General features: G+C 43.7%; 1 protein-coding gene and 1 pseudogene across 2 annotated transcripts in view; both read right to left on the bottom strand.

Moving 5' to 3' along the window:
- The window catches only part of GRK3 (G protein-coupled receptor kinase 3), a gene marked incomplete at its 5' end in the record, with an annotated part of 118,604 nt that overhangs the window by 3,618 nt on the left and 98,740 nt on the right, over positions 1-16,246 (bottom strand). The window contains 6 exons of the mRNA XM_082668407.1: positions 1,514-1,650; positions 5,002-5,164; positions 8,212-8,307; positions 9,060-9,126; positions 9,815-9,915; positions 10,363-10,429. Coding sequence (XP_082524533.1) covers positions 1,514-1,650; positions 5,002-5,164; positions 8,212-8,307; positions 9,060-9,126; positions 9,815-9,915; positions 10,363-10,429 — 631 coding nt within the window. The remainder of the gene's footprint in view (positions 1-1,513; positions 1,651-5,001; positions 5,165-8,211; positions 8,308-9,059; positions 9,127-9,814; positions 9,916-10,362; positions 10,430-16,246) is intronic.
- Positions 3,853-4,285, bottom strand: LOC309831173 (phosphatidylinositol N-acetylglucosaminyltransferase subunit P-like; annotated as a pseudogene). The gene has a single exon. The product of its transcript is annotated as a phosphatidylinositol N-acetylglucosaminyltransferase subunit P-like (transcript).

The raw sequence follows: 16,246 nt of genomic DNA, 5'->3' as shown, positions 1-16,246 counted from the left end.
TCATCATCTGGAAATAAACGTTATATAATGATGTATGTATGAATTATAACTCAGGTGCTAGTAAGTATACGATAATGTAAAAAATACATATGTAATATTATACAAAATATAATTATCTTGTATTTATGTATCATCATATACACATGTTCTATGTAATATGTATATTTTATATTATACAATACTTAGCAGTACCTGAGTTATAATTCAGGACCCCCATAGAGTCTTATTAATCATAACTCAGATCCTAGATGTATGAATTTTTAGAAAATGACTTCTACGGCACTAGCAATAGTGAGAAGATCATGGTCATTTAGGAAGAATGTGGTCACACACAGTAGCAATCACTTGTAATTAAATGGCATCTTCACCAACAAGGATTTGCAAAACACATTCCAAAGTCAAACACACCAGATTTGGGCTCACCATTTTCCATGCTCTGGCCAGTAGAGAGCTATATTCTGATACAGGGGCCATATTCCAATACACCAACTATGTTTTTCACAGTTGGGACCACTGTCCTGCTTATGATGACCAACCATTCCCTCCCCAAGAGAACTCCTTCCACGGAGACAAGCCCTGGGCGCTCCACACAGCAGACGCTTAATAAATGCTGCCCCACTTGCTACGAGGGATGGTGCAGATGGGAAATTTCTCTTTTCTTGTTCACTAACATTAGCTCTCGAAAGGACCTTACAGGGTGGCTGTATCTTCCCATCTAATGCGATAAAGCCCACTTCCGATTTTCCAGCAAGGTGGAGACAACAGGAGGGGGGTCAGGTGCCCTGGCCTGGGTGCCAAGCTTCGCAGCCTGCACCGCAGATCTCGTCTTACTCAACTCTGACTCAGGGAGGCCTCGTAACGGAGACACGGGGCACAGGCAGACCCCAGTCGGAATCACTCCTCACCCACATCTGTCACTGGTGCCAGACCTTCCCTCTCTAAGCCCTGGTTCTCTCTTTATAATATAAGGCTTGGACCTCAAAGGTGGCTAAACAAATTAAAAGTGTGTGTGTGTGTGTGTGTGTGTGTGTGTGTGTGTGTGTGTGTGTGTCTGTGTGTGTGTCTGTGTGTGTGTCTGTGTGTCTACAGCACCAGGCCCGAGATAAATCTGCAACAATTGTAGTAGTCGTTATCATTTCTTCTTCTCCCATTTTATAGATGAGGAAACTGAGGCTCAGTCGACATAATGTGCTCCAAGTCCCAGAGACACAGAGCAGTGGATTTAAACACCTCTGACTCCAAAGTCCCAGTTTTTTCCCCTTCTTTGATCCACCTACCGCTCTCCAGCCCTCCTCAGACCTGCCTACTTCGACCTCCCTGGAAGGCACCTTCTGTTTTCAGGTAGCACCAAATCCTTCCTTGACTCAGAAGTTTAAAAGTTAATGTCTGAACAGGAAAATCTCATGTATACATGTTAAAAGAGATATGGGAGCTGGAGGGAGATTTGAGAAAACATGCAGGCAACGTGAAATCACCACGGAAACGAGTGCTCGGGAAGATGCCACAGACTTACTCGTGACTCGCCCTCTCCTCTCCATTCAAGTCTGTTTGGAAAGAGGTAAAAATATCGACGCTGCCACTGAGTCAGGAATGGGTTTCCCAGCTTCAGCATGTACCCGTGCATGATGCAGTCTCTTCCCAGAGCGTAATCTGAGGCACGGAACACAACGGTGAAATTTAGCACGGTCTGAAACAGAATGCCTATATGCTTCTCAGAAAAAAAGAATGACACACTTTTTAGAAAAAGAGCAAGTTTCTATAAAGACAGCACACTATAGAAATCATTATTTTAGTTTTAAACACATTAAAGAACAGGTCTCTTCATCTCTCTACTAACATATTAAATGGCTGTTTCTCAATATTCTGATAAACTCATGATGTTCCTCTGTTGCTTTGAGAGGGTCAAAGTTTGTTTGCTAAATATTTTTTCATTATGTAGGGTGATAACTGAGGAATAGAGAGTGATTAAACTCAAGCTATGCCCAAAGTACCTTTGCCTTTATATGGAATTGGGCTTCTCCCTTTAATGTTATTTTAAAAAAATAACAAGAGAGGGGATTTTCTTGTCCAAAGAAGCCAAAGTAACACAAGGGTCAAAAACTGGTCTTTCCTCCACTTAAGGTTATAATTATCCTTCATATATATGGTTATGTAGGGAGGCCAAGCTAATTCACATGCATGCTGAGTTCTGATTACATTTTTACAGCAAAGTATTGTCTCAAAAAACAAAAAAGGTCAATTTTAAGTGGCTTACTTTGCCTTCCTTAGAGGATTTGGTGATTTGCTAAAATCATTCATTCACTCACTCACTCATTCATTCAACTATGAAGAGAATGAATGCCTAGGTGCTGGGCATGTGCTAGGCATTCTGGACACAGCAGTGGATAAAAGAGACAAAAGTCCTCGCCTTCAGGGAGATTACATTCTAGTGGGAGATTCAGGTAATAAATAAGCAAAACCCATGTTGTGTCACTCGGACACAAGCAGGAAGGAAAAGAATGAAGGAGGGAGGGGCCTCGGGAGGGTCCGTGGTGATGGAGTGTGGTTCATGGAGTTGCCATTTTAATGGAAAAGGTGTCTGCATTTGTCAGGTACATTTAAAGTATACGTCTTATATTTTTACTTCTTCTGAGATCTTCAACCAAGATCTAGTTATTCCTAAATTACTTAATTACATGTGAGAATAATTCATTAATTTGCTAGATGTTCTAATTACAGCTCTAATTAAAAGCCTACATTTCAACAAGGTCATTAACATACATATTTTTTTCTGGGTCCAATTTGTCAAGATTCTAGTGACATCGTGGCTCTTCCTTGAGCAAACTACCGAGGCTATAATTCCTGTGTAAAATCTGTAACAGCAAACGTGGTCCAGAGTGATCTCAGTGGACCCGTTCTCTCAAGAACGGCTTAGAAATAAAGCCCCTTTCCCTGCAGAATGGAGGTGAACACAGTTAAAGGGCTGTCACGTTCCCTTGGTGCACTCAGGCGACTTTTAGGTAAGGAGTCATTCATCCAGGATGGTGGACACTTTTCTAAGCAAATGATAAATGCTACTGGGGGATGGTCGACAAGACCCAGGAATCCTGCACCAAGATACCCCCACCAAAGCAAATTGTTCACAGACTGAAATTGTTTCCGGTCATTCTTATTATACGTTAACCTCAGAAAGGTCTTTGCTTAGAAGTAAAACAAAAAGCTACCTTCATCACTAACCACAATAAGTTTAAATATCAAAAAGCCATAAAGTCTTAGAAAAATCAAGAGTGGCAATATCTGGTGAATCAAAGATGACTGATTTATTTAATACTGGATGTTATGTATTCTCCTTTGGAAATCCTAACAGGGCACTCAAATATGGCAAATGAAAATATGGCTTGGTGACTCTTTTTCTTTTTTTGGGGGGGAGGGATATTTGCTATATGGTAATGCAGGATTTTACTTATTCTGTCCATTAGTAACTACTATTTGATAACTTTTTTTTTTTGCGGTACGCGGGCCTCTCACTGTTGTGGCCTCTCCCATCGCGGAGCACAGGCTCCAGACGCGCAGGCTCAGTGGTCAGGGCTCACGGGCCCAGCCGCTCCGCGGCATGTGGGATCTCCCCAGACCGGGGCACGAACCCGTGTCCCCTGCATCGGCAGGCGGACTCTCAACCACTGCGCCACCAGGGAAGCCCCTTGATAACATTTATAATATTAATAGAACTTAATCTAAGAGAAGTTCAACTTCTTTTTTTTTTTTTTACATTTCAATACTGGATATTAATCAGAAAGATAGTCAAAATTACTATGGTCGAAATTTTTACATCAAAAATTTGTAATAAGCGTTTGGTATTAGTCTACGTACAGTTCAGTTTTTGGTGTAAAGTTCTTTGGCTGCAAGAAAGAACATTTGGTTTACTTCACTAATAGGAATATCTCTTAATGCTGGCACGGCTCCTTCTTGGTATTTCTTCTGCTGTTGGTTTTTGGCACAGTTATCTGTGATCGTATGAATGGAGTTGAGTGGAGAGGCACTCGTCATGTTTATTCCAAATGAGAGCACGTAACCAGTCACTACAGTAATGAGGAGGTACACAGGCAGTGCAACTAACTGCCCAGTATTTTTGAGGCCAATAGGTTAAGCCTAAGGAGTTTAGCCAAAATTCAGGAATAAAAGCCCACACAAGATACAGTATGAAGCCAAATTGGGAACTTAAGAAAAGAAGAAAGCCATAAGTCGCTCTTTCTGGCAATGGCGATGGTGAATTTTCCACCATTTTCCCCGTGGCTTTAGATAATCTCGGGTCCTTGACGCGCCCACTCGGCCCCTCCCCACAGTTCGGCCCTGGTGACTCTTTCATGCTGTTTATAATATAAATGTATGTATATACACTTATGTCTCTTGACAAGTAAACATGTAATACTAAGTTCCTCACCATACTTTGCGGGGCCCCGTGGAAAATGAAAATGCAGGCCGCTTGTTAAAAAATTATTAAGAATGTCAAGATGGTACCAGCAGAGCATTAACCTGGGTCGGCGGCCTGATGACACCACACAGGCCGGACACCCAGGAAGCTGGCCCTGTTGCTGACACCGCGATACTTAATCTTTAAGGAAGAAAACTTCCAAACTGGCCCCCAAACTCCAAGATAAGAAGGTGTATTGACAAAATACTGCTGACGACCTCCATACATATTATTTATATGTGGACTAAAGACTTTGAATTATCAAGTATATATTTATATATATGTAAAACAGAATCGCTTTGCTGTACACTTGAAACTAACACAACGTTGTAAATCAACTAAATTTCAATAAAAACTTTAAAAAAAATTAAAGACTTTGAAATATCATTTCACACAGATCTTTCCCAAGCCAGGTAAAACGAAAACAATTTATGGCATTTCCCCCACTCTACTGGAAAGTACTTTATGACCCAGATACTATTTTCAGCTTTACAAGAGATCTTGAAAATTCATTGCTTTAGAAACATCTTCAGACACACCAGCTATTTTACCTTCTTCGTGGCCAAGCTGCTTATTTTTAGCTCTCTTCCTGGCCTCGATTTTATCCGTGTCTGCATTTACTGCTTCATAAACAGTTTCCGCCACTTCCTGCTGCCAGCGCTCAGAGATCACCAGAGGGAAGTTCTTGTAGAGGTCTTGGTCGCAATCAAGAAGCTTATCATTTTAAGGAATCAAGATATGTATGATTTAACATGCTTACAAAGGCAACAGATTCAACAGTACCATAACTGCGTGTAGGAAGATACCTAGACAACAGCCTGTAACCATTAAGAGATATGTATGATTTAACATGCTTACAAAGGCAACAGATTCAACAGTACCATAACTGCGTGTAGGAAGATAACTAGACAACAGCCTGTAACCATTAAGAGACAATTTGTTACTTGTCATAAACCTCCACCAATGACAACCGAGTGACCAAGGCATATACTGTACAACACGGGGAAGATAGCCAGTATCTTACAATGACTGTAAATGGAGTATAACCTTTAAAAGTTGTTAATCACTATATTGTACACCTGTAAGTTATATAATATTGTACATCAGCTATACTTCAATAAAATCTTTTAAAAAGAAAGACACTCTAACAACCGGGACCCACACACGGCGATGTATTACGGGCACCTCACTCCCACCCCTGGGTCAGTCAGATGCAGCCCAATCTTCTACAGCATCTTCATGGCATTTTTGCCAATGAAAACTAACATATATAGGGTTTTCTTTAAAGGATGACAAGAATCTGGCAACAAAATAATTTCAATTATAGTGAGGATATTTTATCTGTGAAAACAGATCCCTATGGTTTTAGATACAGTTACAAGGGAGAAGCCAGGAGGGCTTTCTAACCACCCCCCCATTATTCTGTAAAGTGAGAAAAACTAAAAGGTCCACTAGGCCAAATTTACCATTTAGCCCATGAGCCTTCCAATGAGTCCCAGTTGAACAGTATGATCGTAAGTCTCGAGATACACGGAGACTTCAGGCAATGTGGCCTTTCAGAGGTGCTATAAGAAAAATTACACTTAACGATAGCATTTCTCTTCCAAACTATTACTCAAAATTCTTCATTCTTCTCCCTAAGTGAGCCTGTACTCTGAAAGCAAGCTAAGAAAATGGTTTTACAGATTTGAGTTACAGTTCTGTGGCAGAAAGACAAGCGATCCTACTGATAGGAAAAAATAGCCCTGTCTTTCAAAAGCAGGGACCTCTCTAGAAGCTTGACTCGTTCACTCCCTTGCCTGAGAGATAAGTACGGGAGAGAGGCAAGTTATTTAGAAGGAAAAGGGAGAAAGACCAAGGGTGAGGCTCCTGCCCACAGGCCTTGAGTGAGTCACTGAACCACTGGAGGAACCTGCATCCTGGTCCCAATCAGGATGCTCTCCACCCACCCTTACTGACTTGTTATCCTAACGTGCTGATTCTGAGATCAAAATGTGTACTGTGTTTCCCCTTTCAGCTTTCTTCAGACGCCCAAACCAAGCCTGGAGCTGAAACCTTTGTGTGTCCTGAGTGTGAACACGCTCATGCGTGTGTGTGTGTGTGTGTGTGTGTGTGTGTGTGTGTGCGGTGCAGTGCTAGAGCATCAAGGCCAGGAGAGCACCCTGCGATGAGGGACACTGGGGCAGATTCTGCAGAGTTGGGCAAAAGTGAAAACACCCTCCTTTCCAAAGTGGTTGCTCTGAAATGGACAACTCTGCTTTATACACAAATGGTTCCATCTCCTGTAAGGTCAGAGAGCCTTGGTCTTTATGACTCGGCCTATGTGAAAAATGAATAAAAGAAAGCTCTACATGAAGTGAGCTTTTTTTTTTTTCTCCTTAAAGAACAATGTATTATTTGGGCTGCATTTTAAGAGACACAGTCTTCTCAGCTCTGGTTCCGGAAGAAGCAAAACCACCACAACAGAAACTCCTAGTGTACGTGCCAGGAGGCTGACACAGGTGACCCACCCACAGAGAAGGCCTGGCAACGAAACCACTCACTTCACAGGCAAGCAAACCAATGCTCCTGAGGTTCCCTAAATGGCCCTGATTCCCTTAGGTAATAAGTGCAGATCTGAGGCCAGTGTGTCTGACTCCAAAGCCCAGAATACAGCTGACAAAATTGAAAGCGTGAAGACTCTCTTTTGAACAACAAAATTTTCACAGGCTCCCACGTGATATTCGTTTTCCTTTTAGTGCCCTTTGCTGGAGAGAGGTATGTCTGATGACAAAATTCTACTGTGACAGCAGTGATCCTTTTAGGTAACTCTGTAAAAGGACTATTCCCGAAGCTATAAGGTGGTCCTGTCTGTCCAGGCCACAGAAGATGCCGAGCGTCTGCACAGTGGTCACGCTGCTGTCCCCAGGGGAGCCACGGCTCAGACCAGGCCCTCTCCGCTGTGCTTCACCTGACCTTCCCCGCCACCCCCCATCCTGCCATCCTGGGAAACTGGCCACGTGAGCACCCCAATCACCTTTACAGCTGCCTGGTAGGAAAGACCAGGGGGGCTGACACAAGGCCATAAATGCAGGCAGCTGAGAAGACGCGGGCAGGGGAGCCTCTCAGAGGGAGAAGCCGAGAAAGTGGGGGCAGTGAGAACTTGACACGTAGTGACACGCTCTGACTGGGCATCCAAAAGAGGGTGACTTTCTCCCATGACTCACCACCTCTAATTATGCCCTGTCTACTTGGAAAATAATGATAGGCACCAAAGTCTGAAAAATGCAGAAGATGCTATATATATTAAAAAAAAAAACCAAACAAACGTGATTATTTCACTTTTGACTGACAAATGCAAAATGATTCACGCTGTTTGCTCTTTTCATCCTGACACAGAGAAACCAGGGTATTTGGGAGAACTAAGATGACTGGCTGTCTGGCATGAGGCCAAGTACGTTTGCCATCACCCGGCTGTATTTCCCTGCTTCATAACACGTCTGAGTTTTCTATCAACCACCAATCTATCCAAATCAATAAGAATGTGACCATTTTGCAGTTTATCAAACGTAAAATAGGTAGTCCAAAGAAAGCTGTCGTGGTCTCTAATTCAGGTCTTGACCTCTTCTACATTCGTAAAATATATGGCTATTCATCTGTAAGTTACAGTCCACAAACAGGCCAGTACTAAGTCAATCATGAAGCCTGATTTCCAATTAAAAAATCCCCCACCCTCCAGAAAAAAACAAAACAAAACCTGAAAGCAAGCATCGCCGGTGTACCTTGATGCCTTTGGTATCCTCTTCATCAAATGAGCCGATGTCAAAGGCGTCGGCTGCATTGACTTCCCCCCGGGGAGGGATCAAGGGTGGAGGGTACTGGAAGAGCCAGAGAAGAAAGGTTCAGCTACTAGGTGACTCAGGGCCCGGTCCCAACCTGCTATTCTATAAAGAGATCTCAGTGCGACACATCAAGGTGTCACAGTCCGTGCAGGGCTCATTCAAGCTCACACGAACCACAGTGCACAGTTCACAATGCCCCCAAAGGAGATGCAGCCCCACGACCCAGTTTGCTAGAAGCTTAACGCCTGCAATGGGGCAGGGTGGGGTGCCCCGCACCCACAAACGTCCCGAGGCCAATGCTGGCTGAACCAGAGCCCGAACTCTATTCCTAATTAGGCAGGACTAACAGAGCATCATCCCTCAACGGTCTGAGCTGATGCAAAGATGAGTCCAAAGATGATCATCAACACTGAGAAAAAACAACAACTTGAATTTGGGGTGTTTTCCTGAATCAATGAGAATATTAAAAAGTAGCTTAAAATAAGCCAAGGGGATTATGCTACTATACAATCATGCTAATTCTTAAATTATGTGGTGCTGGGCTCAAAAGTATCTAAGTGTATGACAAACGTTTCTCGTACATTTTTACATATAAACAAAGAGGGAGAAGTTGTTCCAAAGGGAATGAGCCACAAGGCAGCACGTGGATAGGAGAGCAAGAAGCAGGGCTGTGGATGGAGAGCTGGGGCGGACCCGGGAGACAGAGCCAGGACGTAGAGATGCATACAGAGATGCAGATGGAGAGCACAGTCGGGGTGGTACCCGGGGTGGGGTCCCAGCAGGAGTACCTTCTGCAGGTAGACTTGCTGCCAGTCGATGCCTCTGAAGAAGCTGTGCGTTTTTAGCTCCTGTGCACTGCGGGAGACAGGGAGTCACAGCAGTGGTAAGTAAATATGCAGTCGGAAATCTAAGAAGCGCTTTGCAAACATTATCTCCTATTGCAGAGCACACAGGGACAACTGTTTCCAGCTCTTTAAGAAGCAAGTAAAATATGCTTTCTTCGAAGCAATCCAAGAAACACTGTGATGTTTAGAAATACTGCCCACTGAGCCTAGGATTATGGTCCATGGGATACTTCACTGGGGACGCTTATCCCAGCCTGAGATAACCTAGGGGTTTTCACAGATTATATCTATATCTGATTCTGTAATCATGAGAACAAATTTAACTAAGAACTAAATTAGAGATCCACACATTAAAGAGATTGACAGCAAATGTCTACACGTCCTCACAGATCAGATGGCAGGGATATGAAGCACCAAATATTAATTTTGAGGCAAACTAGAAATCTAGCAGAACAGTGCATGCCAAACCCCTCCCTAAACTGAAGAAACAGTCTTTCCCAAAGATCCCTGCTACAGTTCAGTTCACATGGAACAGAAGAAGTTGCAGACTCTGAGGGAAACACGTGGGTCAATATACATATAGTTCCCATGTGATTCCCTCCGACCCCCTCTAACGGAAATGGAAGATTCTCAATGTATTGAAAGGAACTGTTCTGCTTTCCAGGTGAAGACGCTGAAAGGCAGAAGCAACGGCCTACCCGCGTCCGTGGCAGCCGAGTCGCTTACTAACGTCTCGCTGGAGCAAGCTTTCCAGAAGGGACTTCAGCTCAGGGGAGAAGATGTCTGGAAGTTCCACATTCTGGGGGTGGGGGGCGGGGGGAGAATATGATCTCAAAAATGCATCCAGGGAAACAGTGCCCTCACCCCCGACCAGATTTGAAGGCCATTTCTTGCATAAGGATAGTGTTACCAAAAAAAAAAATTGCAGATTCATTGCCAACTAACATTGACCCTAAAGAAACACAGAACAGTTGCTCATCTTCAGAGTCAATCGACAGGCTGGAGCCAGAAGAATCAGGTCTCCTCGCTCTTCTGCATCCCAGTCATTTTTCCTTTCGTTTGATTTCTTTGGTTTTGTTCTTGCTTTTCTACATCTTGCTCTTACTGATTGTTAGCAAAGCCTGATATCTGCCTTAGCATCTATTTCCAGTGTTTTAAGAAAGCTTTTTTTTTTTTTATACTGGTTGTGATGGAATGAAACATGAAAATTATAATGCAAAAAAAAAATAGTTTTTGACCTCCTTACCATGGTGAGTGTCATTCGGTCTATCTCATGCTTATCTTTGGTTTTATGTTGTCTGAAAGGGCTGTGACTGTAGAAATAAAGAAAATTCCATCACTAGATGGTTTCAGGTTAACAGCAAACATTGTTGACTAATATTTGGGCAAGGTATTACGTTCTGTCACTGCTCATTTGAAACTGCAGAAATACAAAAGCCATAAACATATAAGCATTTCCAGAGAAAAACTGATGATCAATTGACAATCAGATATATTAGGTCCTGAAGGAGCAAAGGCTTATGTTTACTTCAACTCCTGAGCTTCACGTCAATGCAGTCATGGTATCAAAATATACTTTAGCAAATATATTCCAAGTGCTAATTTAAAATATCACTTGGGAAAAAAATTAGCAAACAGGTATTTATGAAAATGAAAGTCACACACATGGCATTTGTCACATTACTGTTTGAGATAATGGTAACTTTCATACTTTTTTTTTTTTTTTTTAGAATGGGTATTAGTTCCTCGTACAATGCAAAGAACTGCAGTCAAATCAAAACACGTCCAAGATGAACACACTTCCCCCCTAGAATCCAGTAATTTTAAGCACTACATTCCTTTGAGGATAAGAGATATAAACTAACCCTGTGCTCCCAGACCCACCAGAGTTCTGAGAACTGCTCCCTCATGTCCTACTTACAAACAGCCCCAGACTTAAGAGTCAGAAACCCTGGGTTCACGCTGTGACTTGGCTGTTTGCCGGCTGTGAACCAGTCATGGAAACCACCAGTCTCAGTCTCTCTTCATCTGCAAACGGCATAATGCAATATCCGTCACCAAAACGGTGACGGGAACGAATAAAATAATGTACATGCTAGTAGCCGAGACAATGGCAGTATACGGTGGGTATCTGATACACATCTGTGAAATTAATAAGGATGAGTCTAACTTCACAAAATGAATGTCTGCTTGATCAACTATGTAAAGAAATTATTCTTACTCTTGATTACATTTTTAAAATGCTGAATGAGCTGGCTTTTAAAGTTAACCTTAGATATCACTTATATATGGAATCTAAAATATGACACAAATGAACTTATCTACGAAACAAAAACAGACTTACAGACATAGAGAACAGATTAGTGGTTGTCAATGGCGGGGGTGGGGGTGAGGAATGGATTGGGAGTTTGGGATTCGCAGATGCAAACTATTATATACAGGATGGATAAACAACAGGTTCCTACTGTATAGCACAGGGAATTATAGTCAATATCCTATGATAAACCATAATGGAATAGAATGTGAAGAAGATGTATATATATATATATCTATATATACATACATATATATATAACTGAATCACTTGGCTGTACACTAAAAACACAACATTGTAAATCAACTATATTTCAATAAAATAAATTTAAAAAAACAAAGATACTCTTAGCATTAAAAGAGACTAGTAAACATGCAAACTAGAAAACCCTGGCCTTATTTATTTTGAAAATTAAAGAAGCGATATGATTGAGATTTCTGATGGTAAGACATGCCTGTAAAATGATCAACTCTGTAGATTTAATTATAAGGCATATATAACATAATCTGAGGCAAGATATTATATAAAATAGTTAACTCTATAAAATGGATAAGGATGTTGAGCACATAAATCAATGTGATTTAGAAAAAAGAGCTAAAACGTCCACCCACTCTTGCTACTGAATAAGTTAAACTATGATGATGATTCCACTTCAGAGTATTTATTTAAATATTTCAATTTTCACTTTGCACAAGAGAGGGCACTCTAACGCTTGCTTTCTTTCATATGCAGTGAAAAACACAGTAATTTCCATCTCTTGAAAGCATTAATTTGGAAAAAAAAATCTAAACAAGGTAAATTAGTACCAAGCAAACATACGCCAATCTTTAAAACAGATTTTGATTGGAAATAGTCTTTGCATCCTAATTGTTTCCAAGGAGAAAAATGTAAAATTACTGCATTTAAAAAGCAAATGGGATAGAATAACAAACTATATCTGTTGTTTATGAGATACTATAATTTTTAAAAACTTGACTTGGATCATTCTGTATGCAAAATACACAGAGATATTAACATGTTCATGGTTCAAGAGAAAAGGAATATAGGTTTATTAAATCTTACTACAACTTCAGTCTCTCTTCATGACACAACTGCTCCTACCCCCCAGAGTTCCTTAACGTATAAAAGGGGATTGTGTGAAGGTCTCCTGTGTTTCGGCAAATCCATCTGCTTTGGCTCCTGTGTGCAAAGCCGGAGGACCCCTTCCTGCTCTCAACCCTCATGTGCTTGCCTGCATCTGATGCTGGAAGCAGAGGGCTGTGCCCAGACACTTGGAGAGAAGGACGACTGTGTTCTGACAGAGATGCTCCGTGCTAAATTTAAAAACTCTTTCATGTGACCAGAGGGAGGGCTTTGCGAGGGGACGGGAGTTAAAGTTAGCGGTGCCAAAAACATTACCGGCACACGGGCCCGATCGTTACAAATCCCATTTGATAAATATAGCTCTGCCACGTCTGACTCAATAAGAAACAATCGGAAATGCTTGTCGGATCTTCGGTTCTGGACTGTTGTGCTGAGAAAGTCTGGTCTTTCAAGCCCTGAGGCGCATCTGTTTCCAATGTCTTCTTGATTATTCTTTGTGAACAAAACCCAAGATTCTGTTTCTATTTTGGAAAATGTTAAAGAAAACCTCCTATAGTAATGATCTCCATTCTGAGGGAGGCACGTGGTGCTCGCAGATCCTGTGTGATCACAGCTGCTCCCCGACGCAGCCGCTTTAAATAGGAGACAGTAACGGGCCTGTCAACAACTTATGACGTGGGCCAAGCTCTTCCAACAGCACATGCAACACTCCGGCTGCATCGGGGAACGTTATGGGAATAGAATTCACATGTACAGTGGTCAGATGTGGCTTTTGAATAACAGAGAGAGTGGGAGAGCCGAAAATTTCCCCCCAAACGAGTTGGGAAATCGTTCAAGTCATGCTAAATGATGGGGAAACACACACACACACACACACACACACACACACACACACACACGCACGATACATCATTCACAGTGAAAAGATGAGCTCAGAAACAATCCATTTATAAATACAAGTGACTACAAATCTTTACGTCAAAAATTAATTTTAGGGCTTCCCTGGTGGCGCAGTGGTTGAGAGTCCACCTGCCGATGCAGGGGACACGGGTTCGTGTCCCGGTCCGGGAAGATCCCACATGCCGCGGAGCAGCTGGGCCCGTGAGCCATGGCTGCTGAGCCTGCATGTCTGGAGCCTGTGCTCCACAGCGGGAGAGGCCATAGCGGTGACAGGCCCGCGTTATCGCAAAAAAAAAAAAAAAAAAAAAAAAAATTTAGAATACCAAAAAGATTGCATGTCACATCAAATGTGAGTTTTGAACCTAAGTCAATAGCTACCGAAGTATTTATAAACATTCCTGTTTTTCCCTATGGGAACCAACTCAGCAACCTCAGGCAGAGCTCAGTTCTCGCCAGACCACCACCTGGGCTCTGTCCTTGTGTCTGACAATCAATGGCTACAAGTTTAAGATCAAGGCTACTGTCACGTCAATTCTTTCCCTTCACAGAGAGCTGAACTCTAGATTGAGGATCATGACGGTGACTCCGCACATGTGCAATATGGACACCTCTTTATACACAGATGCTCTTCAGGGTCTGACAGTCAGCTGAAGTGGAAGCAGTGACCCCCACCCAACATACAGCCCTGAGCGGATGGGTCCATCACTGAGTCCAGGGATGCAAACACGTTCTCGGGCCTCGACAGCTTCCTTACATCCAGGTTCCTGTCCCTTGCACCCTGTGGGATCCTTCTAGGGTGTCACAACAGAACTAGGGGTTCAGACAAGTGTTTCAGCGGAAGCAATGGGGCACACTGGTCAGTGTGAGCAGTATCTGATCAGAGAAAACAGAAGCGAAAAAAAGACCCTTGGTGACCACTGGTCACCCTCACTGCGCAGATGTGGGGAGGAGGGGAAGAGACTTGCTCTGGAGCAGTTTCTCATCCTCAGCTGTGTGATCCTTTGTTGGAGCAGCGGGGGCCGCCCTGTGCACTGTACGATGCTTAGCGGCAACCCTGGCCTCGACCCGCTAGATGCCAAGTTGTGACAACCAAAAATGTCCCCGGGCATTGCCAAGCACTCCTGGGGTTGAGGACGAGCGCTGGGGAGTGGCTGGCATGGAGTCTGGTTCATCCCATGAGGACTGATGCCGCGGCCGCCCCATGAGAGCACCAGGATACCGGGGGACAGACTGCCTGTGAAGCCCGCACCCGGGAGGCTGCGTTGGCCGCGCTCTCCTCCCACCCCCTCCTGAGTTACCTGTTTCAGTTCCTTAGGCCCCTCGTGTCTGAGAAAAGACAGCTACTCGGGCTCCCTCTGTACAGTGTGTAAGAACTGAATAGGATGCTTCTGTACGCCTGGATGGAACCTTCTTACCCCTCGTTTAAGCTGAGGGGACGAAGGCTCCATCGCCTCCAGATCTCACCATGATGCTTTGCTCCTGAAGGGCCCTCAATAAACATCAGCTTAATATGAACCACTGATACTTTATACCCATTGACGCTGGTAGTGATATGACCATCCTCCCAATCACCTTGAATCTAAACTCCTCTCTGTCCATAGCCAAGCATCCACTGAAAAAACAAAAACCACTACGGACTGTAAGAACGATATTGTTAAGTCATTTGTGGCCTTTCTGATCCCAGTACCACAGCACTACTCAAGCCTTTGCCTGGGTTCTCAGACATGCCTCCCACCAGCATCCTCTTACTGAAGAGCAACCCAACCTTTGCTTAAAAGATGCTTCCTTTCTCTGTCCCTCCTTTGCTTAAAAGCCCTCAGTCTCTGGGGCCTTAAGAACAAAGCCCCACCTGCACAGCATGGAATTCTAGGTGGACCCCGGCCCTGCCCCAATTTTCTCCATCTTCTCACTCAGCACACCTTCCCCACGACCAACAGCTGACCCCCCCACCTCACTCACAGGCTGTTGATGGGGAAAGACCACCTGCACCTGCTCCATACCGTCCCCTCCCCGTCGTCTGCTTCCGCTCCAGGTCTTCATCCTGTCATCCTGTCTGTGAGAGAACACTTCCCATACCAACTCTTACGTGAAGTTGTCAAGTCAGCCCTATGCTTCCAGGTTAGACCTGGTGATCCCATTTCTGCTCTCCCAGCACAGCCCATACAGCTCACGATTTTGTATGTGTGTGTACCTATCTACTCTCCTCCGAGTTCCTCCAGGACTGTGTGTGGCTCCCTCCCTCCCTCCCTCCCTCCCCCACAGCATCAAGCACAGGCTCTTGTATACTGCAGGTACTCAATAAATGCTCACCGAATGGTATTTAAATCACTTAAGTGAAAAATTGTTTCCCTGCTCTTTGGTTTCAGTGCTCTCTCCATTCCTGGGATTGCCTTTTGAACAGGTATTAGAAAGAATGGCAGACGATCATGCATCTTTGTAGGGAAGATTCGTCTATTCTCTTTGTCAGGCATTGGAAGGATTCTTGCCATTTTCAGGCTCAGCGGATGGTCACCAGGCAGTGACGGGGAGCTGGCTATCTGTGAGGCGGGACAGGCCTTCACAGGGCAGCTCAAATGCTGAACGGACATTCTTGCGTCAAACTGAAGTCTTTTCTCTCCTGAAAATGCTCACTGTCTAGAGCTGTGCAGATGAGTATGCCTCCTTCAATGAGATGGGCCTTCCGACAGCTGGAGCCAACAGGATGGCTGCCTGAAGCACCGTACCCAGCTCTCTGAACCTGTCCATATGAGCCACGATTTCTAGCTGTCACCATTCTCATCTCTTCTTATCCATCCATCCCATCCCATCCCCATGACCATCCTCTGGATGTCTT

This window comes from Grampus griseus (genome assembly GCF_964374135.1).
Source record: "Grampus griseus genome assembly, chromosome: 12".
NCBI lineage: Eukaryota > Metazoa > Chordata > Mammalia > Artiodactyla > Delphinidae > Grampus > Grampus griseus.
The sequence above is the reverse complement of the archived record's forward strand: the minus strand, read 5'-3'. Positions and strand labels throughout refer to the sequence as shown.